At 43.9% G+C, this 24,805-nt stretch overlaps 1 protein-coding gene across 3 annotated transcripts in view; it reads right to left on the bottom strand.

Annotated features, from left to right (window-relative positions):
• The window catches only part of SPEN (spen family transcriptional repressor), a 102,360-nt gene that overhangs the window by 3,713 nt on the left and 73,842 nt on the right, over positions 1-24,805 (bottom strand). For 2 of the 3 annotated variants that reach the window (XM_032300502.1, XM_032300503.1), the window contains exons 6-11: positions 23,177-23,328; positions 17,975-18,100; positions 17,512-17,625; positions 15,758-15,871; positions 14,330-14,430; positions 689-8,867 (exon numbers count right to left, since the gene is read on the bottom strand). In XM_032300502.1, the coding sequence (XP_032156393.1) occupies positions 689-8,867; positions 14,330-14,430; positions 15,758-15,871; positions 17,512-17,625; positions 17,975-18,100; positions 23,177-23,328 (8,786 nt within the window). The other variant, XM_032300505.1, reaches the window with a different exon arrangement.

The raw sequence follows: 24,805 nt of genomic DNA, 5'->3' as shown, positions 1-24,805 counted from the left end.
CCCTATATGCAGAGCTCCCCATGACATGATCTGAGCTAATCCTTTCATCTCAGAACTAAGAAATCTCTTTAAACTCATGAAAAGATCATCTTTAGGGATAGGTGACCAGTTCACTTGTACTCAACCACTATCTTTACCAAAAGGCGGATTTTTCTTTTAAGTATGGACAGTTTCACCATGTTGGCCAAGCTGAACTCCTGACCTCAAGTGATCCGCTGGCCTCAGCCTCCCAAAGTGCTGGGGTTACAGGCGGGAGCCACTGAGTCCAGATGCCCAGACTGATTTTTTTTTTCTTTCGAGACTGGGCAGGTCTCGCTCTGTCACCCAGGCTGGAGTGTAGTGGCACAATCTTGGTTCAATGCAACCTCTGCCTCCAGGGCTCAAGTGATTCTCCCACCTCAGCCTCCTAAGTAGCTGAGACCACAAATGTGTGCCACCACCCCCAGCTAATTTTTGTATTCTTTTTTTTTTTTTTTTGTAGAGATGGGGTTTTGCCATGTTGCCCAGGCTAATCTCAACCTCCTGGGCTCAAGCAGTCCTCCTGTCTGGGCCTCCCACAGTGGTGGGATTACAGGCACGAGCCACTACATCTAGCCCCTGATTTCCTTAACACATCTCTGCTTCAAAGCCTGCTAAGTCCCACCGGTACATGCCCAGCAGACAGTGAGGGGACCTCTGGCTCACTCACCTGAGCAGCTGTCTTGGTCCTCGAAGGCAAGCCAACAGAGGAAGCAGCAGGAAATTGAGTGTGTGTGAGCTGGGCCGGGGTGTGGTAGGTGCGGATGTCGCCGTACCTGTATTCTTGAAACAGCTCCCCACTGGAGTGCACAATCTGCACCCCGTGGGTCACCACCACAGGGGGGGTTAGAGGCAGCCCCTGGAGTTGGTTGCTGGGGGTGACTGTGAGGATGCGGGCCTCACCATGAGGAGCAGGGGCAGGGGCGGGAACAGGGACAGGGACAGGGACGGGGACAGGGGTGGGGGTGGGGGCAGGGCTAGGGGTGGGGGCAGCTTTGGCATCTGGTGTCTTGGCAGCTTCCTTCCCAGGCTGTTGAGGGGCCTTGCTGGCTGGTGGCACCTTCACCACCCCATCCGTGGCCCTGGGCTGCTCACTGACTGCCGTCACGTGTGGATGCACCATGATCCTCACATCCCGCGGCACGGTATAGGGGTGCAGCCGGTATTCAGACTGCATGACCAGGACTTCTGATTGAACAGGGGCTGTGGCTCGAGCGACGGGAAGGTGGTAATGCACTTCCTCCTCAGGAGGGTGCTGGGAGGCCAGTGCAGGCACACCAGCTGGGGCTGGCTGTGGGGTGCTGGCACGCTGTGGGGCCCTGACCTCTATTTGCTGGGGCTGCAGCGGAGCCCGAGGAGAATGAAGCGCTTCTGGCCGGATGCTGTAGGTGATGCTGGGCAGCGTGGGAGTGTTCATTCTCACCTCGCCCTGGGAAAGGTGGCTCAGGGACACAGTCTGGGTGATGCTGTGGGGTGGCATGATGACAGACTGCTCTGGGTGGATGCTGGAGATGAACTGGGGCACTGGAATGCCTGCGGCCAGCATGACCGTGGCGTTGGTGGAGAGCGCAGTGGATGTGGTACTGCTGGGGTGGCTTGCCCTTGGGAATGGGGACGGCCCGGGTCCGCTGGGTCGAGGAGAATGAGCATCTAGCTTTGCAGCTGCCAAATGGGAGACAGTTCGATCTGCTGGGATGCTGGGCCCTGAGGGGATGTGGTTCACTTCTGTAGGCAGTTTGCTGGGCAGAGCAGGAGGGTGGTGGGGTGTGAGCGTGGACCCCAGGTTGGCCGGTTGAAGGACCTTGGTCTCGATTTTAAGGGTGACGGGGTCAGCAAGCTTTTTGTTCGTGGTGACAATGCTTGGGGTTAGGACCAGCTGGTTGTGAACCAGCACAGGGGGCGTGTTGATCCCCTGGGTGAGAACCTTCACCGTGCCTCCCTGAGTGACAGGTGTGGACACGGAGAGGTGAATGGGCTCAGGTTTCTCCAAGGATGGCCTATCGGCCTTCACAGATGAAATCACAGGAGAGGCGTTATATGTCTGGGCAGTCAGTACCAGTGTGGAGTGGGTGGCCACATTCGCATAGCCTGCAGGAGCTTGAGGGCCTTTGGATGGAGGCTGCGATGCTGTGACAGAATCGGGTTTGACTTGGGACTTAGACACTGACTGCTGAAATTCAATGTCCATTGCACTGGCTGGGGGGATCTGGCTGATCTTGGCACTGATCCGCTGTGGGCCTTCGGTCTTCTGCCCTGAATAACTCAAGAGCACAACCCCTTCGGAAGTGTTCACACGCAGCCCCGCCCCTGAGCCCGCATCTGCCGGACGATCGTCGATGACAGGCATGGATCCTGGGTGGAAACGACTGTTTTCATTAGCACTCGCTCTCTGTTTACACTTTGCTGATGGCGCAATCACTGCCCCTGCCATCGTCACCGTGCCTGTTGTGGCTGTCACACCACCAGATGCGGCAGTAACTGCACCCGCTGTGACGGTCACTGCATTTGCTGTGGCATTCACTGCACCTGCAGCGGCATTGACTGTGCCTGGGGCGGCGTTCACTGTGCCCACCGTGGCATTCACTGGAGTGGTGAGAACATTCACTGGCCCCGTAAGAACATTCACAGGCCCCTTCAGGACGTTCACAGGCCCAGCAGGGGTGCTTACCAAACTTTTCAGTGTGGTCACCGAGCCCTTCACAGGGCCTTTCAGGGCATTCACTGGAACCAAGGAGACATTCACCAAGCCAGTGAGGGCACTCACCAGGCCAGTGAGGGTTTGAGGAGCTGGTTTTGCCAGGGTTATCTTCTGTGAATTTTCTAGATCGATGCTGACAGGCATCCGGCTAATAACAGAAGTAATTTTGGGAGCAATGACTGGAGCCACCTTTTCCTTGTCAGCAGCGACCAGCACCTCCGAGGCTTGTGTCTCAGAGTTGTTAGTCACTGGAGCTGCTGTTTTTTCTTCTAAAGGCTTTTTAGATTCAACTGGAGGGGGCGGAGCCTCATGTAGGCAAGGGGCAGCACTGACAGGCTCTGCAATGGCCGTGGTGACACTTGTGGAAGTAACACCTGTGGCAGACACATACTTGGGGTCCATGAGAATCTTCCTCAGGGTGCTGGAGCTGGTGTCAATGTCAGAAGCCTTTGTGTCTGGGGGAAGAGCTGGAGACGGGGTGGATTGAGCCCGTGGCTCCTCCTGCCTTGTGATCCACTCTGTCACCTTAGTAGGCGGGCTCTGGTGTGGGATCCCCCCAGAGGCAACAGGAGGTGAGAGCTTTGCTGCAGTTACAGAAGGCAGTGTGGGTATGGGCACGCTTGGGTCACTGGGTGGGGTCACCGGGTCACTTTCAATTATGGAATGCACCCTGAACCTGGCTTGAGGCTCCTCATCCACTGGCACTGGCTGGGGTGTTGGGGGAAGGTCTGGGGGCACAGATACTTTGGTTGGAGTCCTTTCCTCAACACTGATTTCTTGGGACAAATTCTCTGTAGATGGAGTCTTGCCTGGGTTGGAAGTACATGACTGAGGAGGAGTGGAATGGGGTTTTTCACTCTGCTTTTCCTCCTGTGGGGCTTCAGTGTGCTGTACTGTCGTCTCCTCATTTGTAGCAGGACTCTTACCTTGAGCTTGGTCAGATTCAGGGACACGGCTCTCTACAGGAGCCACCACTTTCCTGTTTGTGTTCCGTTTGCGGCGTGATCGGGTTGTCTTCTGGCGCCCTTTCTCTTTCCGAACAAGAGCAACTTCCACTTCTTTAGACCCTTTGGCTTCCGGCACCAAGTGTGAGGTTTCACTGCTCTTTCCTCTGGATTCCTTGGTATCTGCTGGGCCTGCTGAGGGGCCAGGAGCATTGACTGGTAGCCCAGAAGATTCTGTAGCAGCCTCAGTTTCCAGGATGCCAGACACAGCCTCATTGGTCTCTATTCCTTCCTCAGAAGGCTGCAGCGCCTGTGCGTGGGGCTGCAGATCTGTCTGGGATTCTCCAGGATAAGGTGGAGGTGCTGCTGGGAAGTTTTCTGGCTCCCCAGAAATGTCATTGATGATGGAGCCGATGGCCGCAGCCAGCTCTGTTTCACTTGCTTGGTGTGCAGGCTTGTCCCTGTCCTCTGGGGCAAGGCCCTCTGGTGCATCTGCCTTGTAAGCAGCAGAGGCAGAGGCCTCAGCGAGCTTTGCGATGTGCTCCACAGCCTGTTCCAGCTCCATCTGCTTGGCCAACTGCGTCGCTTCTGAGGACGGCCCAGAGGCAGACACATCTTCTTTCTCTGGTTCCTTGTCTGGATCAACTAGATCACTTTTCAATTGGGATAACCCATCCTCCTTTTGGGGACTCTCACTTTTCTCTGGGGAGACGGCCACCACTCCGGCTTCCCTCTCCCCTGCCTGTGCTGCAGTTCCTCTGGGACTGACAGCAGCATCCACATTTTTCAGACTTGCAGATTTGTCCACCGCTAACCTGGAGTTGCGAGATCTTCCTCTCTTTGATTTGGAGTTTTTTTCAGGGGCTGGTTTTTTCTCTACAACTTCGATAGGGGCGGCTTCAGGAGGATTTTTATCTGTGCCGATGTCTTTTCTGTCACATTTCTGTTCACTTGCTGCCTCCTCCTCAGCAGCCTTGGGTTCTATGGGGCTCTCTCTCACGCCTACTTGGGGGCCCACCTCAGTGTTGGCCTCGGGACGTGCAGCATCCACCTTTGGTTCATTTTTTCCCTTTTTTCCTTGGGGGCCGCCACTGGCTGCAGTTTTCTGAGACCGTGGGGACCGCCATCCCTCAGGTGGCTTGAGTGTTTCTGCAGGTTCCTTGGCCTCCTCTTCCTCTTCATCAGCTCGCCGGCGTGTCTTTGGAGGCCTTCCCCTCCGAGGAGTGGTGGGAACCGCCACGGCCTCCTGAAGCTCTCGCTCCAATCTTTTTCTGGTCACTCTTGGTTGCTCAACAGGCTCTTTGACAGGAGAGCGGTTTTCGTGGTCACTCATGGTTGCGTAGACGCTCCTTACATTCCGGCGCCTTGTTCGGCTGAGAGGCAAACTTGGTTCGGGATTTTCAATGTCTACAGCAGAGTTTTTAGAAGCAGTCCTTGTAATCTTTTCTGCCTCCATCTTCAATTCCAAAAGCTTCTGTGCTTCTCCCCGAGGAGAACTGGACCGCTTGAGTTTTTCCCGGTCTATCCTCTCGCTCTTTCTTGTGACAGGCTTGTCCACGATACTCACTGCAGCTGCCTGAACGGGGGTCTTGGAACGCTTGCTTTTGTTTGGCTTTTTATCCTTGGCAGCAACTGGAGGATCAACCTCTAAATCTTCAGAAGCTGGGGGCTGAGTCTCAGGAGCAGCTTCGGCTTTCTGGTTTGCATCAGGTTCGGCATCAGCAGTGGCATCTGGCTTTTCAGCTTTTGGCTCAGTGGCTTCCTCGGACTTCTGAGCTGGTTTCGAAAGTAGCTGGGTATTGTCAGGCTCCGGATCTACATTGCTCTCCACCTGGGAAAACGAGGCCCCAGGAGTTGGAGGCTTGGCATCCATATAAGGCAGCTGGTCACCTGATGAACCTTCCTCAACACCCGCTGGTGTCACGGTAGCTTCTTTATTGGGATCTGTTCCTGGAGGCAGGTCTACTTGTTCCAGCTGTTCCACAGGGGCAGGAGCCGGTTCAGATGCAGGCTTTGCTTCTTCTGAGACAGTGGCTGGCTCCACAGTCTTCTCTTCTGTTACCAAAGGTGCCTCTGCCATTTTGTCACCAGTGGTCTTCTCTAGTGATGGGGCTGATTCTGGAGTTATGACTGTGACACTGGGAGGCCCAACGGAAGGTGGAGTTTTTAGTTCTGATTCTTTATTCTCAGAAGCAGATTCTGGGGTCTTAGGATGATTCTCTGTATCTTCCTGTTTCTCAACCTCTTTGGGTTTCTGGTCTTTTTCTTTTTCTTTCTGTTGCATTCGTGTGAGCTCCATAAATCTGCTATGGAACAGAACTACTGGCTCCTGAACGGAATCACTGGTGGTGTTTGCTCCCTCAGATGTCTGCCTCCCATAGATCCTACCAGAAATGAAGTCAGAGTCTTCCTCTTTTCTCTCTAGATGCTGCAATCGCTTGGAATCTTGTTCAAAGATTGAGCTGTGTAAAAAACGAGACGCAAACAATTCCTGCCTCTCTTGCTCTTCTTCTTTATGGTCCTCTTTCTTATCATCCATTTTCCCTTCTGAATCAGTCCTAATTTTCTTCTTTTTCATGTACCAGGATGGAATAGGTCTTGGGGCAGAGTCAACCTTTTCTTTATCTTTGTTGTTTCGAAAATTGGCAAATCGGGAGTCCCAATCAAGAAAAGACCAATTTTCTTCTCGAGATGAAGAGAGGGATTTAGCTCTTTCAAGCAAAGCTTTAGTGTCTGGTGTGATTGTCTTATCCAATGCAAAAGAGTAAAATTTGTTCCTTTCTAAAGAACTAGAGAGTCTTTCATCTCGCTCACGTAGCTTATCTTCTCTGTCCCTCAATAAAAAAGACAATCGAGAACTTTCATATAACGCAGAGGCTCTGGGTGAGTGGGATTTGTGTTCACCATCTTCGTCAGAATCAGAAGGCACCTCACCAGGTTCCAGATCTCGTACAGACCTTTTTCTAAGGCTGTCTCTCTTAATTATGCTGTTTGGGAAACTCACATCAAATCTGCCGGGATCTTGTTTCATTTGAGGGTCCCAACGATTTAGTTCATCTTCAGAATTCAAGACAGATAGTTTTATTTTGGCCATATCTGCCATCTGTTCTCTCCGGCTAGAATCATAAGGATTAAATTTTAAAGACTCTTCCCTGACTGTTATATTAGAATAGGGGAGGCCTTTTTCATCTACTTTAGGAGACCCTTTTACTGACATTAGCCTAGGGGAGCCTATGGGATCCTCATCTTCATGGAAGGAACCATGTCGAACACTGGGAGAACAACCAGTCCTTTCAGAATCTTCACTGATTTGGCGTGAACTTCTGTAATTCCTCTCTCTCTTGGTGCAAGTATCAAAATCGACATGATCCATCCTTTTCTTTTTGCTGGGAGGAGAGTCATCGGTGACATCTTGAGGGGGTTTGCCTACCTCGTGAACAAGGCTACGTCTTTCATATTCATCTACATCTTTTTTAGGACTGCCAAACTTCTCAGACTTGGCTATTTCCATCTCCATCTGCTGTTTCCTACGACTCTGCTCCATTTGTTTTCGGTAACTCTGCGTGTGATCGATGTCAATGCCAATTTTTTCTTCAGTATTTACTGAATGTGATTTCTCTTGGCCTGATTTACGTTCAGGTGTTTCATCACGAAGACTGCAATAGTTTTTCCTAACTTCTTCTCTCTCTGATCCTTGATCATCTAATAGCTGCAGCTGTTTGGGCTGTGGTTTTGAGGGAATGGTTTTTTTTGATTGGATTTCTTGATTTTCCACAGGTTCACCTGCTGGTTCTCCCAGTCTTGCTTGTAGGTCTGAGCTGGGCCTTGAGCCAGACCCAACAGAAATACTGGCAAGCTCCTGACAGTCTTTAGGGCTGGCAACAGTGTTAAGTCTATCCAGTTTGATTTTTTTAGATTCTCTCTTAAGAATTTCTTTCCTCACAGGCTTTCTTTCAGCCTCTCCTTCCCTCAGCAGAATGACCTCTCTAGAGGATGTGTCAGACTGCTTTTTTGAAAGCACACGAGCGTCTTCCATCTCTGGACTGCTTTTCTTGACCTCTGGTTTTTGCCTTTCCGCTTTCAAACTGGAATCTGCAAAGCGCCTTTTCCTTGCTTCCAGCTTCTCCAGATCCACAGCACTTACCCCATCCGCAGCTTGCTCAGGCTTGAGGTGCTTCCTGGCTTTAAGCCTGCCCTCCTTCTCCACCACTTCAACATGGCTTGAAAGCCCCTTTTCCTTTGGTACTTTGATTCTAACAGATTCCAGTTTAGACAAGTCAGATTTTACAGGCTCCGTCTGAGAGACCTGAAGTTTCTGGTCCAAGGCAGACTTCACAGCGTCATTATCAAGCTTGGCTTTCAGCTTTTCCACAGGAGTGTGGTCAATGACCTTTCCCTCTTTCTCTCTTACTCTAGTCAAAACCACGCAAGGCATGAGTTCTAGGCGGTTTTTCGCTATTCCTTCTTTGTCAGTTTTCTCTCTGCTCAGTTTATTAGAACTCCTTGGCTTTTCAGGGCTTTGTTCTCTCTCATTTTCTTGGTCAGTTTCTGAAGACTGAGAACTAGGGGAGTGAACCTTTCCTTTGCGCTTTTGCCTGTCAGTTTTGTCCTTTTCCACTTTTTCCTTCCGTATTAAGCGTCTCTCTCTCTCCACTCTCTCGGGATCAAAAGTTCGTTCTTTATCTGTCTTTTCATTTTTTGTATAGCGCTCCAAACGAGATTTGTCAAGTTTCTCATATCTTGGAGGGGAGAGTGAGCTACAGCTTCCACTCCGGTCTGAGGATCGGCTGTAAAGCCTCCTTTCAGAGTCACTGGGCAACCTCTCTGCCTGAGAGGGAGACGCTCCAGGACTCTGTGGACGTCGTAAGTGAACTGGACTTTGACTTCGTTCAATTGGCCTCCTCTCATGGTCTCTGTCCCGGTCAGACTCAAATCTTTCACGTTCTCTTTCTCGTTCCCTTTGCCTGTAACTATATTCCCGAATATCTTGTTCATAAGGATCATTCCTATAATCCCTGTATTCCCGAGGATCGTCGTAGTATCGTGATTCATAGTAGTCTCCTTGGTAAGTTTCCCAATCTGAATAAAACTCTCTCCCTCGAGCCGGATAGTCCCGCCTGGAATCCTCAGGGTAAGTGCCTGGAGTCCGAACACTCTCATAATATGTACGATCTTGGTTATAGTCATAGGATGCCCTTCGTTCCTCTCTGCCAAAAAATAACAAAGATATTAGTTCTTTTGTTTCCTCATCACTTACGTATGAAATCATATATATGAAATCAGAAACTCCTTCTAAAAAAAATCTTTGACATTATTTAATCATTTGTGAAGTGATTAGTTTGTAGTGGCTGTCCACTATTGCTTCAAGTAGCTACTTGGCACTTGAAATCTGGCTAAATTGAGAAGTGTATGTCAAATACACACTCAATTTTGCAAACCTAGTTTATAGAAAAAGAAAACCCGATGATTTATTTAAACTGATTATATGTTGAAACAATATTTTAGATATATTAAAGAAAATTAATTTCATCTTTTCCTTTTACTTTTTAGTATGGCTACTAGAAAATTTAAAATTATATATACAGAACTTGCAGAACTTGCATTATGCTTCTGTTGGACAGTGGTGGTTTTTTTCAATGTTTCTGGTAACTCTGGTGTGGTTGCAAAGCAGACACTAGTTATTGGACAATGTCCCCACACTCCTAAGTCTCCCATAAAACTACTATTCTACCAAAAGATATTCTTACCACAACTTGGAAATAAATGCACTGTTTAGAAAAAAAGATAAAAATTTTAACTAAAATCTTATCGTCTATGTGACATGTATGATACTGGTAACACTTCTATCTAATTCACAATTTTTTTTAAATAATACACTGGAACCTGGTTAAGCTCTCTGAACTCAGTCTCCTCACTCATAAAATGATGGCAGCTTTCCCTCATAAGGCTCTTTAAAAGATTAAGATAGCATCTGTAAAAACTTCCCTAGCATAATCCTAGGCAAACACTGGACCTCAGTAAATGTTGTCACTTTCCCCCGGCTGCCAGCTAACAAACCAGGGATGACTGCAAGCACCGTGAGAGAACTCTGGTTTTAAGGAACTTACCAAAGGTTTTCTCCCACAGGGACCTGTCTGCTGTATTCAAAGTAGGATTATATTTACACACAAGAACATATATGAAATTAGATACACCTGTATCAGAGGCCAATTACTTCCTTCACTCACTCATTCTCAGCAATGTTTGTTCTCTCACGTAGGTACAGCTGGCTCATTCCGGATAATATTACCATTAGCAGCTCACTGAAAGAACACTAGAACTTAAGCCCCATAAAGGCATCGGTTTTGTCTTCTTGGCCAAAATTCCTCTAGCTCTTACAACAGCACTTGGCTCATAGCAGACACTCAACTATTTGTTGAAAGAATGAACTTCAGAAAAATGTATCAAAGCTGCTACTAAATGATGTTCCAACTCCTTTGAACAGCAAATGAAGCATCTAGAGTGAACATTCCAACATTGGAAGCATCAATCACACATTTATTTATTTATTTATTCATTCATTCATTCACAGAGTCTCATTCTGTCTCCCAGACTGGAGTGCAGTGGCACAGTCTCAGCTCACTGCAACCTCCATCTCTGGGGTTCAAGCAATTCTCCCAGGTCACCACCACCACCGCCACCACCACCACCACCACCACCCTGAATAGCTGGGACTACAGGCATGTGCCACCACGCTTGGCTAATTTTTTTGCATTTTTAGTAGAGACAGGCTTCACTGTGTTGACCAGGCTGATCTCAAGCTCCTGACCTCTGGTGATCCGCCCACCTCAGTCCCCCAAAGTACTAGAATTATAGGCATGAGCCACCATGCCTAGCCTATTATATGTATTTACATTGAAATTTCTCAGTTCAAATGAAATATTTTATTATGTATCTATGATACCTGGTTTAACTGAAGATGATCCTTCCATAGCTCCATGGGAATCAGATTCCTTGTCTAAATACTGACCAGCCATCTCGTAAATATAACTGTTACTAGGCATGGAATTAGGCTAATTTAACTCATTACCAACCTAAATACATACTTTGAGGAAGTATTTCTCACATGAAGGTGAACCCACTGTATACCTTCAAAAATTATAAAGTGAATAAGACACCTAGAACAGTCATTAGTTTACTGCCCGTATTAATGGTAGGCTTGAGTCTTATTTTTAAACCACAGTGTCAAGATTTTTTTAATTAAGCAAACTAAAACTATTTCTAAAAATATGAGCCAGGTACGGTGGCTCTGGCCTATAATCCTAGCACTTTGGGAGGCCAAGGTGGGAGGACTGCTTGAGGCTAGGAGTTCAAGACTGGCAGGGTCAACACAGTGAAACCCCATCTCTTAAAAAAAAAATTTAATAAAAATTTAAAAAGTAATATGAAAAAAAGTTTTAGGAGGCAGAAATATATGTATAAGCATTCATGCTGGAGTACTGTTCAACTTAACAAATAGTTATTTTGCTGGGCCCCATGACCACAAAAAGAAATAAGCAGTCCTGCCCTCAAAGAATTCAACAACTTAAGCAGGGACAGCACAACTGGCACTTGGAGCATGAACAGGGACACTGAGGAACTCCAAAAAGGCTAGGAAAGAACACTGTTCACAAAACCACACAATATGCAAAGTACCATAAAAGTAGATGTCATTTGAATCACAATGTGACCCTGTAAATTCATCTTGAGAACCACTTTGGTAAAGGGTAAGCTCAATGTACTAGCAGGTAGGAACCTTGGGTTTATCCCCAGCCCAACCCCTTTGTGGCCTGTGACCTTGTTAGCAAAAGTTCCTTCCATAAAAAGGGGTTACCTGACAGAGTATTTGAGGGATCAAATGAAATACTAATTGGAAAATGACAAAGCCCTGTGCAAATACAGTTGTCATTTGCATTCCTGAGCTGAATTACCATTAGCGTTAAACATTTTTTTCATTCATGCATCAACTATTCAGTGAGATAACTTCCATTCTATGGAAGAGGCAAAGATCCTTAAGGTCTACTGCAAAGAATGCATTCCATAAGCACTGCCATCTGAAACCACACAGGGCAAACCTGGGTCACAGGTTTGAGGGTCCCACACTCTCCTGCTTCCTCATTAGGAGATAACCACCACTTGAGAGGGATAAATAACACAGAACAAAGCCAAAGCCAATTAGTTCATCACTAGAAAAAAATGAGTTTTGGCCAGGCACAGTGGCTCATGCCTGTAATCCTAGCACTCTGGGAGGCCGAGGTGGACAGATCACCTGAGGTAGGGAGTTTGAGACCAGCCTGACCAACATGGAGAAACCTGTCTCTACTAAAAATACAAAATTAGCTGGGCATGGTGGTGCATGTCTGTAATCCCAGCTACTTGGGAGGCTGAAGCAGGGGAATTGCTTGAACCTGGGAGGAGGAGGTTACGGTGAGCCGAGATCGTGCCATTGCACTCCAGCCTGGGCAACAGGGTGAAACTCTGTTTCAAAAAAAAAACATGAGTTTTAAATAGTAATATACAGAAAGTAACACCGACATTACATTATTCAACCCTCACAAAACTACTCTCTTAAAATATTTAATGTAAACAGAGGATTTTAATGAATTTTCTGTTTTAGGTGCAAGTAGGCCTCTGAGACACTTTCCACTCATGTATAGATAAGAATTCTTGTAAGCATTTACTGTATTAACAATGAATTCAAACTGCTACTTGGGGAGGCAGGATGGAGAACTTTTTTCTCTCCTAAGACACACACATTCTCTTGCACGTGGACACACAATCTTACGCTCACTCTCCTTCTTACACTTACACGACTGAGAAAACAGCCTATTAAGCCTGACTTTCTAGCTACAGGACTGTTGATCTTTGAAGCTTTGTGATTTGGATTCTGATGTGGTGAGAAACTATCAAAACCTGATTAAGTTTGAGCTTTAGAGATTTTGGCCGTAGAGAGCATTTTTCATTTAAAAAGCACCAAACAGGCCGGCGCAGTGGCTCACATCTGTAATCCCAGCACTTTGGGAGGCCAAGGCAGGCAGATCACGAGGTCAGGAGTTCAAGACCAGCCTGACCAATATGGTAAAGCCCCGTCTTTACTAAAAATACAAAAATTAGATGGGCATGGGGGCACATGCCTATAATCCCAGCTACTGAGGAGGCTGAGGCAGGAGAATCGCTTGAACCCAGGAGGTGGAAGTTGCAGTAAACCAAGATTGCACCACTGCACTCCAGCCTGGGCAACAGAGCGAGACTCCATCTCAAAAAAAAAAAGAAAGAAAAAAAAAAAAAAGCACCAAGTATTCAATGACTGTTGTACAATATTCCACTAAGAAATGAATTAATATATGTTAATATTTGTTATCAAAAATGAACTGGCAAGAAGAGGCAGTAGAAAGGGAATGTATTCAACAGGGCTTATGGCAGCACAACCCCGTCTTGACTCATCTTGCCATGGAGCCCTTTTCATACTCTGAACAAGTGTCTAAAGACATTTGTCACACAAAGCTTTTGTCTAACACATATGTATAGGAGTGGAGACCTAGTGGGAACATTCCAGGAGACTTAATCAGAGGCATGTCTGGAAAAACAGCTTGACTATATGGACCAAATTTCCATTTTCAAAAGTAATCAGCTATTGATGAATCTAGTGGCATTATCTTAAGATGTTTTGCTATATTTCAGTCTGTTCAGCAGAAAAAATATTAAATACTACATAACCATGACTGACAGCATTAACAAGGGGAAATCAGGTTTGCCCTGCACGTTGTCAAAGTCACCAGTTTACATATGTTTGGCTTATTGATTCACTCTGACTATTTAAGAGATTCAACTTTAAAATAAAGCTCTTGATATTCTTTTGGAAGTTGTTTTATTTTTAATTAAATGTATGAGCACATGTGCAGTGACAACCTGGATGTTGTCATTACTAAATATGTAGCCATTTAACAGTTTATAATGCACTCTAACATATATTAATAATTTACTTTAAAACTGTAAGCAGGATGATATGTATTTATGATTAATGGTACCTAAAGCTGGCCAGGTGCAATGGCTCACACCTGTAATCTCAGCACCTTAGGGAAGGCCAAGGCAGGCGGATCGCTTGAGCCCAGGAGTTCAAGACCAGCCCGGACAACATGGAGAAACCCCATCTCTACAAAAGTTAGTCCAGCGTGGTGGTGAGCATCTGTAGTCCCAGCTATTCAGGAAGCTGAAGTAGGAGGATCACTTGAGCCTGTGAGGCAGAGGCGCAGTAAGCCATGATAAACTGAGGTGGGAGGATCACTGAGCCTGTTAGAAAGAGGCTACAGTGAACCATGATCATGCCACTGCACTCCAGTCTGGGTGACAGAGTGAGACCCCGTCTCAAAAAAAAAAAGGGTACATAAAGTCATCACCTGGTAAAACAGTAACTCTTTCAAGCTCTAGGAGCATTCAATGAGAAATCCAGACAGGTTGCTCCAAACCCACAGGGGTCACCTGAAAACTGGATTCAAAAAATAAACCTGTGTTTACCTGTGAAGTGATAAAAGAGAAGCATTCTCTATTCAAGAAAATGAAAGTAGGGGTAAAGAGTGAAAAATAAAATTTAATGCCATCTTAAGTTTCTGTATTAAAACTCAAGCTACACTGATAGGTTTAAAATACATACCTTCTTTCAGCTAACATTTCATAAAAGTCTCTGATATCTTGACCAGATTTCTCCATGCAGTGATAAAAAGCCAGCTGACTTTCCCGATTTGCAAAATCCACCTTTAAAAAAGAAAAACATGTTTGATACAAGTTTCAAATGTTAATGAAAAAAAGTTATCAAATTTGAAAATTCTTCACAACATAGCCCTTCTGAGAAAATTTCAGGAAAGAGCAATGTATCTCAAGTAAAACAATCCTCACAACTGAAACTATGTTTTGTTAACCTGAAATTTCTCAAATTGTTTAAATTGTGATAAAGGAATGAAATTTAAAGTTTCAAACCCAATTGTGAAGGAGTGAAAAAAGCAAAATGGAAAACTGAAACGGCGATTAAGTAATCAGATCAACTAAATCCAGCAATCTCTGTTGCCAGAAGTACAGTTAGAATATAAAACAAAATATGAACATTTAAACTTTACTCACAGCTGGGCCTCAAAGTTATTAAAGCAAATGATACCCATCAGCTATCAATATCTCATTTAAATATCTATTAATATCAATATGGATAGATATTTTAAAATATCAATATTTTAAAAAATACTTCAACCTAACCATCATAGTTATTAAGTGCATAAATTTCTTAAAACTACCATGAACACAAGTTTTTAAATACATAAACCGGACATACAATTATGCTTTCAGTGGCTACCCACTCTTCCGGAGAGTAGGAAAGGAGAGAAAGATGTATCATTCAGGATGCTGGACTGATACTATGAGGCCCTGGGTGTCAGACACCCATGGGTGACTGTGGTCGAACCTGCGCTAAGAGTGTCTGTGTGAGCATCAGCACTAAGAGCACTGAGAGGCACATTTCTTTGAATGAGAGGATTTTTAGGGAAGGATCTGTGGCTTACGGTTTAAAGATGCTGTGCCCACAAGTAGCTAAGCATAAAATCGTAATATTCCCCTTGAACACTAATGATACAGAGTATGTGTCCTATAAACCACTCCCCTTGTTGGCAGTCTATAAAATGCTAGTTATTAAGGGAGTGAGGTTTTTTTTTGTTTGTTTGTTTTGTTTTTTTGAGATGGAGTCTCACTCTGTCACCTAGGCTGGAGTGGAATGGCATGATCTTGGCTCATTGCAACCTCTGCCTCCTGGGTTCAAGATATTATCCTGCCTCAACTTCCCAGGTGGCTGGGATTACAGGCATGTGCCACCACGCCTGGCTAATTTTTTTTGTAATTTTAGTAGAGAGGGGGTTTCACCATGTTCATGAGGCTGGTCTCAAACTCCTAACCTCAGGTGATCCACTCACTTCAGCCTCCCAAAAGGCTAGGATTACAGGCATGAGCCACCACACCCGGCTCAAGAGGGTGAGATTTAAATATAACTTTGTTTTGCTTCTGTTTAAAGTCATTCTCTACACCTTAATTTTATTCCCACCTTAATTTTATTCCCACCGATTTTCCTCCCTTTGGTCTCTTTTACAGCTGCTTGTGCATATTCAATTTCATTGTAGAGAACCAGGGCCATGCCTTTTAAGCGGTCAAACACCACCTGTAAAAAAGAAAAAACAAGTAAAAGTCTCATCCACTGTACTTAGTGTCAGTCCCAACAAAATCCTAAACCACAAGGACGCTGATGAGAAAAAACACATTTTTATATATTTTATTCTGTTTTTAAAAATGCGTAATGCATGCTGTAGTGAACACAATAAAATGTGCAGGAACTGTTTAGAATCATAGTGTGGCTTGAGAGACTATGCCTTTGTTTTTCTGTATTTTACTTTGTTTTCCATGTTGATTTATCACTATACTATATTTCAATAAAGCATTAGTCTTGTTTGGCTCAAAACAAAAAAGCAAAACCAACAACAACAATAAAAAAAAAACACCCTTGAAAGAAAGGAAAAAAGAACAACAATGAATTTCTGTGAATTCTGGCTACAAGTAGTACAACTGTCTTAAAGCTATGGATGTTTGCCCATGGGCAGTGGCTCACACCTGTAATCCCAGCACTCTGGGAGGCTGAGGCAGGCAGATCACCTGAGGTCAGAAGTTTGAGATCACCTTGACCAACATGGAGAAACCCTGTCTCTACTAGAAATACAAAATTAGCTGGGTGTGGTGGCACATGTCTATAATCCCAGCTGCTTGGGAGACCAAGGCAGGAAAATCGCTTGAACCCAGGACGCAGAGGTTTCACTGAGCTGAGATTGCATCATCGCACTCCAGCCAGGGCAACAAGAGCAAAACGCTATTTCCAAAAAAAAAAAAAAAAAACCCGTGGATTTTTTTTATACAGGCAATCTTTAAGATGTGTATTTCTAAACAACAAAAGCTACATTTAATGTATTGTCTGCCAGGCACAGTGGTTGTAATCCCAAGCACTTTAAGAGGCAGAGGTAGGTAAATAACTTGAGGTCAGGAGTTCGAGATCAGCCTGGCCAACATGGCAAAACCCCGTCTCTACAAAAAATACAGAAATTAGCCAGGCCAGGCATGGTGACATATGTCTATAATCCCAGCTATTCAGGAGGCTGAGGCAGGAGAATTGCGTGAACCCGGGAGGCAGAGGTTGCAGTGAGCCAAGATCCCGCCACTACACTCCAGCCTGGGTGACAGAGTGAGACTCTGTCTCGATTAATAAAAAAATAAAAAATAAAGTATTGTCAAGGATATAAAATATACCCACCATAGAGTAAACATAAATTTAAGGACGGGAAGCTTTACCTTCACACATTGAATTGGGTCTGGAGACCCTTTTCCTGTTGCTTATGGGTGTGTTACATAAAAAACATTGGTTAGATGAATATTCTGTTGTGTGAACTTCCTTCATTTAAAAAAGTCTAATTACATATTTAGTGTAAATGTGAATAATTATATAATCGGACTAATTTTAACATAAGATAAAATTATAAAAATCCATAAGCAACATTTCTATTTCATTCTATTTAACTATACTATGAGAATAGTTTCAAAATTGATCATCTTGGCTAGTTCAAAATAGTTTCTCAAAGTAACTTAAGGCAACCAGATGCAAATGTCCTTATTTGACCAAATCTTAGCAAACATAATTTTAATGTGCTGGTTATTAAATAAAAGAAATAGGCAATGCTAGCAATTGAGACTGAAAGGAGAGGATACCAAGACAAGGGAGTCAGAAGTCTGAACCACACACCAAAACCTCCCCCCTACCTTTACCACAGGCCCATATCGGCAGAAATGTCGTGTTAAATACTGATCCGACACATTCGAAGAAAGCCCATCTAGCCACACGCAGTTTGTAGGCATGCTCTTTCCAAAACCCAGCTGAACATAAAACACAAAATTTCTATTAGTAAAGTTCACAATTACTATTCAACTACAGAATTCTGAGAAAACTGGTTTTCTATAGTAATCTTTTCAAATCAACATCTCAAGTGGGAACCAACTGGTTAAAAATCAAATAGAAATTTATAAAAAAGCAATCCTGCCTGGCTAGTTGAGTATTAATCAGGTTATAGTATATAATAGAATGGGAATGCAAAGAAGTATATAACCTTTATGGTTATCTGTCTTACTGGGATCTTAATCAGGCATATGCAAAACAAAAAAAAATTCAAATCTTAAAAATCAAAGCAAATCATAACATCACAGTAATTTATGCAAATTCATTTACCTTGAGGCGATTATTTCCAAGATATTCCCCATCCATCTTCTTAATAGCTTTACAAACACTAGCAATATCACAGTATTGCAGGAACGCATACTGAGGAACTCCATTCACTTTCTTAATATCAATATCCTGAAAAAGCCAATCAATACCACTTAGTAATATGCCCCAGAAAATAAATTAGAATGAACCAAGTCCATATAGGGTATTTATTTCTCAAAAAAGTTATGTTACCAATCATCATTTACTTAGTTAAAAAATTGTACATCTTAATACAACTGTAAGGTAGAAGTCTGCTATAAAATATACAGCATTTGTTGTCACAGAACAAATCCTTCCTATGTGAAGCTCTTGGCAGAGGAACAACAGCATTGCAATTCAAAATTTAAAATCCATAATAACAGCATTAAGAAAAACATGATAATAAAGAAATGGCAGGCTATGTAATGAAATCCTAAGAAATAATTCCCTTCTGCAATATCTAAAATTGTTATCAGGGGTCAGGCCATTTAAAATATGATGCCTGGCTAGGCATAGTGGCTCACTCATGTAATCCTGGCACTTTGGGAGGCAGAGGCAGGCAGATCACTTGAGGTCAGGAGTTTGACACCAGCCTGACCAACGACATGGTGAAACCTTGTCTCTACTAAAAGTACAAAAATTAGCCAGGCATGGCGGCACATCCCGGTAATCCCAACTATTTGGAAGACTGAGGCAGGAGAATTGCTTCGACCTGGGAGACAGAGGTTGTAGTGAGCCAAGATCGCACCACTGCAATCCAGCCTGGGTGACAAAAGTAAAACTCCATCTCAAAAAATAAAATAAAATATGATTAAGAATCATAAATCAAGTTTTCAGAAAGCATTTTAAAACATGCAATCCTGAATGAAATGACTCATTCCATCAGTATATCCAACTGAACCAAGGCTGGTGATTGATAAGTGTGGTAATAATCTCTCACATGCAGAATGGATGGATATATAAACACCTGAACTCCTTTGTGAAGATCCACCGACCACAGTTCTTGGATAAAAGAAACACTTATAAAGGAAGCTCCCATGTCTTTGGAATGCATAAAGCCTATAGTTGTGTCTGACACTCCCATGCCTACTCAGAGGAGGCAGTGAAAAAACCTGGCTTAGACATGGAAAATGGTCCAGAGAAATGAGAGAGTTAGCTGGCAAAATCTGTATGTAAACAACAATGACCTGGGCCATATATTGCAGAATAAGTATTATGATTATATAAATGTCTTTAAGGGTTACAAGCCAATAATCAAGACTTGAAACAGTAACATATTTAAAGAGCTGTTTGATGGGTACTTTAAAAAGTAATAATCTGAAAGAGTACAATGGCTCACATCTGTAATCCCAGCACTTTGGGAGTCCACGACAGGAGGATCATTAAGGCCAGGAGTTCAAGATCAGCCTGGGCAACACAGCAAGACCCTCTTCTGTATGAAAAATTTAAAAATTACGGGCATGGTGGTACATGCCTGTAGTCCCAGCTACTCAAGAGGCTGAGGCAGGATCCTTTGAGCCCAGGAATTCGAGGCTGCAGTGAGCTATGATCGTACCACTGCACTCCAGCCTAAGTGACAGGGAGACTTTTCTCTAAAAAAATAAATAAAAATTAAACAATCTGTACTTAAAATTCCTCAAAATAATAGTAAATGGGAGCTAACTTTTAATTATGCAGAATGTAAAAACCCAGGATAATTCCATTTAAGAGAAATGATCTCCTAAGAATACTGGTGAGCAGATTCATTGAAAAGGTTCTTCTGGCTACTGGAACATCTGTTATCAATAAGCAACAGGCTGTTTTCCCAGAGTTTGTGGGTTATTTAAAATAGTGACACTCAGCCAGGCACGGAGGCTCACGCCTGTAATCCCAGTACTTTGGGAGGCAGAGGTGGGTGGATAACCTGAGGTCAGGAGTTCAAGACCAGCCTGGCTAACATGGTGAAACCCCGTTTCTACTAAAAATACAAAAAAATTAACCAGGCGTGATAACATGCACCCATAATCCCAGCTACTCGGAAGGCTGAGGCAGGAGAAAACACTTGAACCTGGGAGGCGGAGGTTGCAGTGAGCCAAGATCACGCCATTGCACTCCAGCTTGGGCAACAAGAGCAAAACTCCATCTCAAAAAAAAAAAAAAAAAAAAAGTGACACTCAGGGCTGGGCACAGTGGCTCATGCCTATAATCCCAGCATTTTGGGAGGCCGAGGCAGGTGAATCACTTGAGCTCGGGAGTTCGTGACCAGCCTGGGCAACACAGTAAAACCCCCATCTCCACAAAAAGTACAAAAATTATCCAGGTGTGGTGACTGGCACCTGTAGTTCCAGCTATCTGGGAAGCTGAGATGGGAGAATCACTTGAACCTGAGAGGCAGGGGTTGAAGTGAGCCAGGATCTTGCCAATGCACTCCAGCCTGGGCGACAGAGCAAGACCTTCTCTCAAAAATAAATAAAATAAAATAAAATAAATGATCAGCAAATACTAACATTGATGAGATTATGGTTTCAAATAGTATACTGACATGTCTACCTTATTGAGAACCACAACCCTTTTTTTTTTTTTTTTTTTTTTTTGAGATGGAGTTTCCCTCTTGTTACCCACGCTGGAGTGCAGTGGCACAATCTCGGCTCACCACAACCTCTGCCTCCTGGGTTCAAGCAATTCTCCTGCCTCAGCCTCTCGAGTAGCTGGGACTACAGGCGTGCGCCACCATGCCCAGTTAATTTTTGTATTTTTAGTAGAGATGGGGTTTCACCATGTTGACCAGGATGGTCTCGATCTCTTGACCTCGTGATCCACCCGCCTCGGCCTCCCAAAGTGCTGGGATTATAGGCGTAAGCCACCGCGCCCGGCCTAAGAACCACAACTCTTAAAACACAATAATCATTACATTTTTAGTAAACCTGGTGATAAGAATGTATCCATTTGCCCAGCTACAGCTTTTTACACTGCTCCGAAGTCTAAAGTACTAGCTATCTTCATATAAAAGTAGGTCTGAAAGTTTTATCAATTCACAGACCTATGAATACCAACACCAAATTAAATAACAGATAACTGGCTAGGTGTGGTAGTTCACGGCTGTAATCCCAGCACTCTGGGAGATTGAGGTGGGTGGATCACCTGAGGTCAGGAATTCAAGACCAGCCTGACCAACATTGTGAAACCACATCTCTATTAAAAATACAAAATTAGCTGGACATGGTGGCACATGCCTGTAAAACCAGCTATTTGGGAGGCTGAGGCAGGATAATCGCTTGAAATAGAGAGGCAGAAGTTGCAGTGAGCCGAGATCACGCCATTGCACTCCAGCCTGGGGAACAAGAGCGAAACTCCAACACAAACAAATAACAGATAACTGTCTAAAGACAAAAGAAGCTGGAGCCCAGATAGATAACTGAATTCCACATCACCCATCTAGGCAGGCAGTAGGACTGCAATTAGAGTATGGTACTCCCTCAAAACTAAAAGAATCTGACAAATCAAAATAATTGAAAATGAGGTTATCCATTTCTCTATCAGTTAGGCAGGATGTTGGGGGTGAGGTTGACATACCTATCAAAGACAATAACTAACCACCAGGGCTTCCAGTGCTTTGACAAAACCTCAGATGTGTGCCTTTCTGGCCAAGCATCTGTAATATCATATTGTTGGAGCATTAATTGGAGGTTGCAGTTCTCTGAGTTTGCTGTGGCTAAACCAGGAAAGAAGGCATGTGCAGATTTCTACAGAAGTTACCTATGTAAGATTTTGAGGAGATGAGAAAGGCTGGTATCTTTCAGGGTACAAAGTGATTTTGGAATATAAAGAATTTTGCCAGACGCAGTGAGTCACGCCTGTAATCCCAGCACTTTGGGAGGCCAAGGCGGGTGGATCACAAGCTCAGGTGTTTGAGACCACCTTGGCCAATATGGTGAAACCCCGTCTCTACTGAAAGTACAAAAATTAGCCGAGTGTGGTTGTGGGTGTCTGTAGTCCCCGCTACTCGGGAGGTTGAGGCAGGAGAATTGCTTGAACCCAGGAGGGGGAGGTTGCAGTGAGCCAAGATCGAGCCACTGCACTCCAGCCTACGCAACAAGAGTAAAACTCTGTCTAAAACAATAATAATAGTATATCCCCAAACTATAAAGCTGTGACCAAAATATTTTCATTTTAAACTTACTCAAATTTTGAGTCATAAAGGAACAGAAAACTTCTTGTACCTCTTAATCTAACAATTACTTGCATAATATAAAAAGTGATTCAAATTAAAACTTCCTAACAGAATTGAACTGCTAGCACACGACATCCATGTTCTGGTAATCCCCAAAATATTTCTGATGTGCATTGTGATCACAAAACAATCGTGCACTAATTTACTCTTTATTTTTTGAGACAGGGTCTCACTCCGTCACCCAGGCTGGAGTGCAGTGGTGTGATCTCGGCTCACTGCAGCCTCTGCTTCCTGGGCTCACCTGATTCTCCACCCTCAGCCTCCTGAGTAGCTGGGACTACAGGAGCAAGCACCAAAGCCCAGCTAATTTTCCTATTTTTTTAAGAGACAGGGTTTCACTATGTTGCCCAGGCTAGTCTCAAACTTCTGAGCTCAAAGTGATCTACTCACCTCAGCCTCCCAAAGTGCTGGGATCATAGGCATGAGCATGAGCTCAGCCTGCTGCTGCTTTTTTACAAACATTTCTCTCTTCCAGATTTTCCTTTCAACCCACAGGACTAGAGATTAAAATAGAACTCAAAGAACAAAGAAAGATAAAAATGAGTAAGCAGCAGCCTGGGCAACATGGTGAAACACCATCTCTACAAAAAACACAAAAATTAGCTGGGCATGGTGACACACGTCTATAGTCCCAGCTCACTCAGGAGACTGAGAGATGGGAGGATTGCTTGAGCCCAGGAGGTTGAGGCTTTAGTGAGTCGTGATCATGCCACTGCACTCCAGGCTGGGCAACAGAGTGATACTCTTTCTCAAAAAAAAAGAAAATATATGTGTGTAAACAAAAGACATATATTAGATTTTCACATATATATAGAACCATACCCAATGGGTTTCTCTGGATTATCTTTTAGCAAGAGCTAAAGCACAGCAATATTCATTACACCACTAAATAGCACCTTTCCAAATATAATCTGTACTATATGCTTCATGTGTCATGACAAAGATCTAAAATTGTTTTCATAGTAAAAGCAACATACCACAATTTCTCCAAAGCGCTGGAAGATGTTGCGAAGGTCATGGTAAGTGGTGGTTTTTTCAAGGTTGCCAATAAAGAGAGTTCTTGTTGCTTTGGGGTGAAATTCATCTATCCTTTCATCCAAGGGGCGAAATTCATTTTCACTTTCTGTTTCTGTAAGTGCAACGGGGGCAGAGTAAAAAGAAAAGAGAGTATTTTAATGCATATTTGTATATCATGGGAAAATCTACATTTAAAAAACAAAATTTCTGAAATAATGGGTTTGAATACTCACATAAACTAAAATATTATAAACACCTTCAGAAATAGCCACCCCTTATTGAACTCGAAAGCAAAAAAGGAATACAAAGGCTAAAGAAACACTTCAAAACAAAATTAAGGCTAAAGTAACACTTTGTTTAACGTTTACAATTAAAAAATAAATTGATTTAAATCTGCTAAATTAGCTGGGAGTGGTGGCTCATGCCTGTAATTCTAGCACTTTAAGAGGCCAAGGTAGGAGGATCACCTGAGCCCAGAAGTTTGAGACTAACCTAGGCAACATGTAGAAACCCCATCTCTACCAAAGACTACAAAAGATAGGCCAGATATGGTGGCGCACGCCTGTATTCCCAGCTACTCAGGAGGCTGAGGTGGGAGAACAGCATGAGCACAGGAAGTTGAGGCTGCAGTGAGCTGTGATCATGCCACTGCACTCCAGCCTGGGTAATGGAAGTGAGAACCTGCCTCCAAAAAATAAAATAAATACGTATCTTTGCTAAGGTGATTTGTTGTTGTTTCTGGGACAGAGTGTAGGTCTGCCACCCAGATTGGAGTGTACTGGCACAATCATGGCTCACTGGAACCTTGATTCTCACTGGAACCTCCCAGGCTTAAGCAACCCTCCCACCTCAGCCTTCTAAGTAGCTGAGACCACTAGCGAATGCAACCATGCCTAGCTAGTTTCCCCTGCTACCCTGCAGAAATAAGGCCTCACTTTGTTGCCCAGGCTGATCTCTGGGCTCAAGCAATCCTCCTGCCTCAGTTCCCCAAAGTGCTGGGATTACACTGCACCTGGCTTGATTTATTTTGCAAAAGTGGTAATTAATTAATTGAGCCTAATCTTAGTTTCCAAAATTATGTAGCAGGCTCTCAATTTGGAGTATAAAACTACACTCTGAAATAGACATAAAAACTCAGCTGAAAATAGTTCCAGCTTCATTGTTTAATTTCATTTACTTTTCAGCATTTTGTAAGATATTTAGCATTTCGCCCCTCTCATACTAAAAAATCAACTGTCTAAATGCGGAAATTTTAGATATAAAAGTTACTATGAAAACTAATTAAAGCAATATTTTAAAAATATCTTTTGATATTCCATGGTACCCAATGACAAATAGAGGTTAAATGATTCCTATGATTTTCTTCTTTTTTTTTTTTTTTTTTTTTTTTTTGAGACAGTCACTCTTGTTGCCCAGGCTGGAGTGCAGTGCCGTGATCTTGGCTCACTGCAACCTCTGCCTCCTGGGTTCAAGTGATTCTCCTGCCTCAGCCTCCAGGGTAGCTGGGATTATAGACGCCCGCCACCACACCCAGCAAATTTTTTGTATTTTTAGTAGAGAAGGGTTTTGCCATTTTGGATAGGCTGGGT

This window comes from Sapajus apella, unplaced genomic scaffold (assembly GCF_009761245.1).
Source record: "Sapajus apella isolate SASKATOON/1434 unplaced genomic scaffold, GSC_monkey_1.0 scaffold43, whole genome shotgun sequence".
NCBI lineage: Eukaryota > Metazoa > Chordata > Mammalia > Primates > Cebidae > Sapajus > Sapajus apella.
The sequence above is the reverse complement of the archived record's forward strand: the minus strand, read 5'-3'. Positions and strand labels throughout refer to the sequence as shown.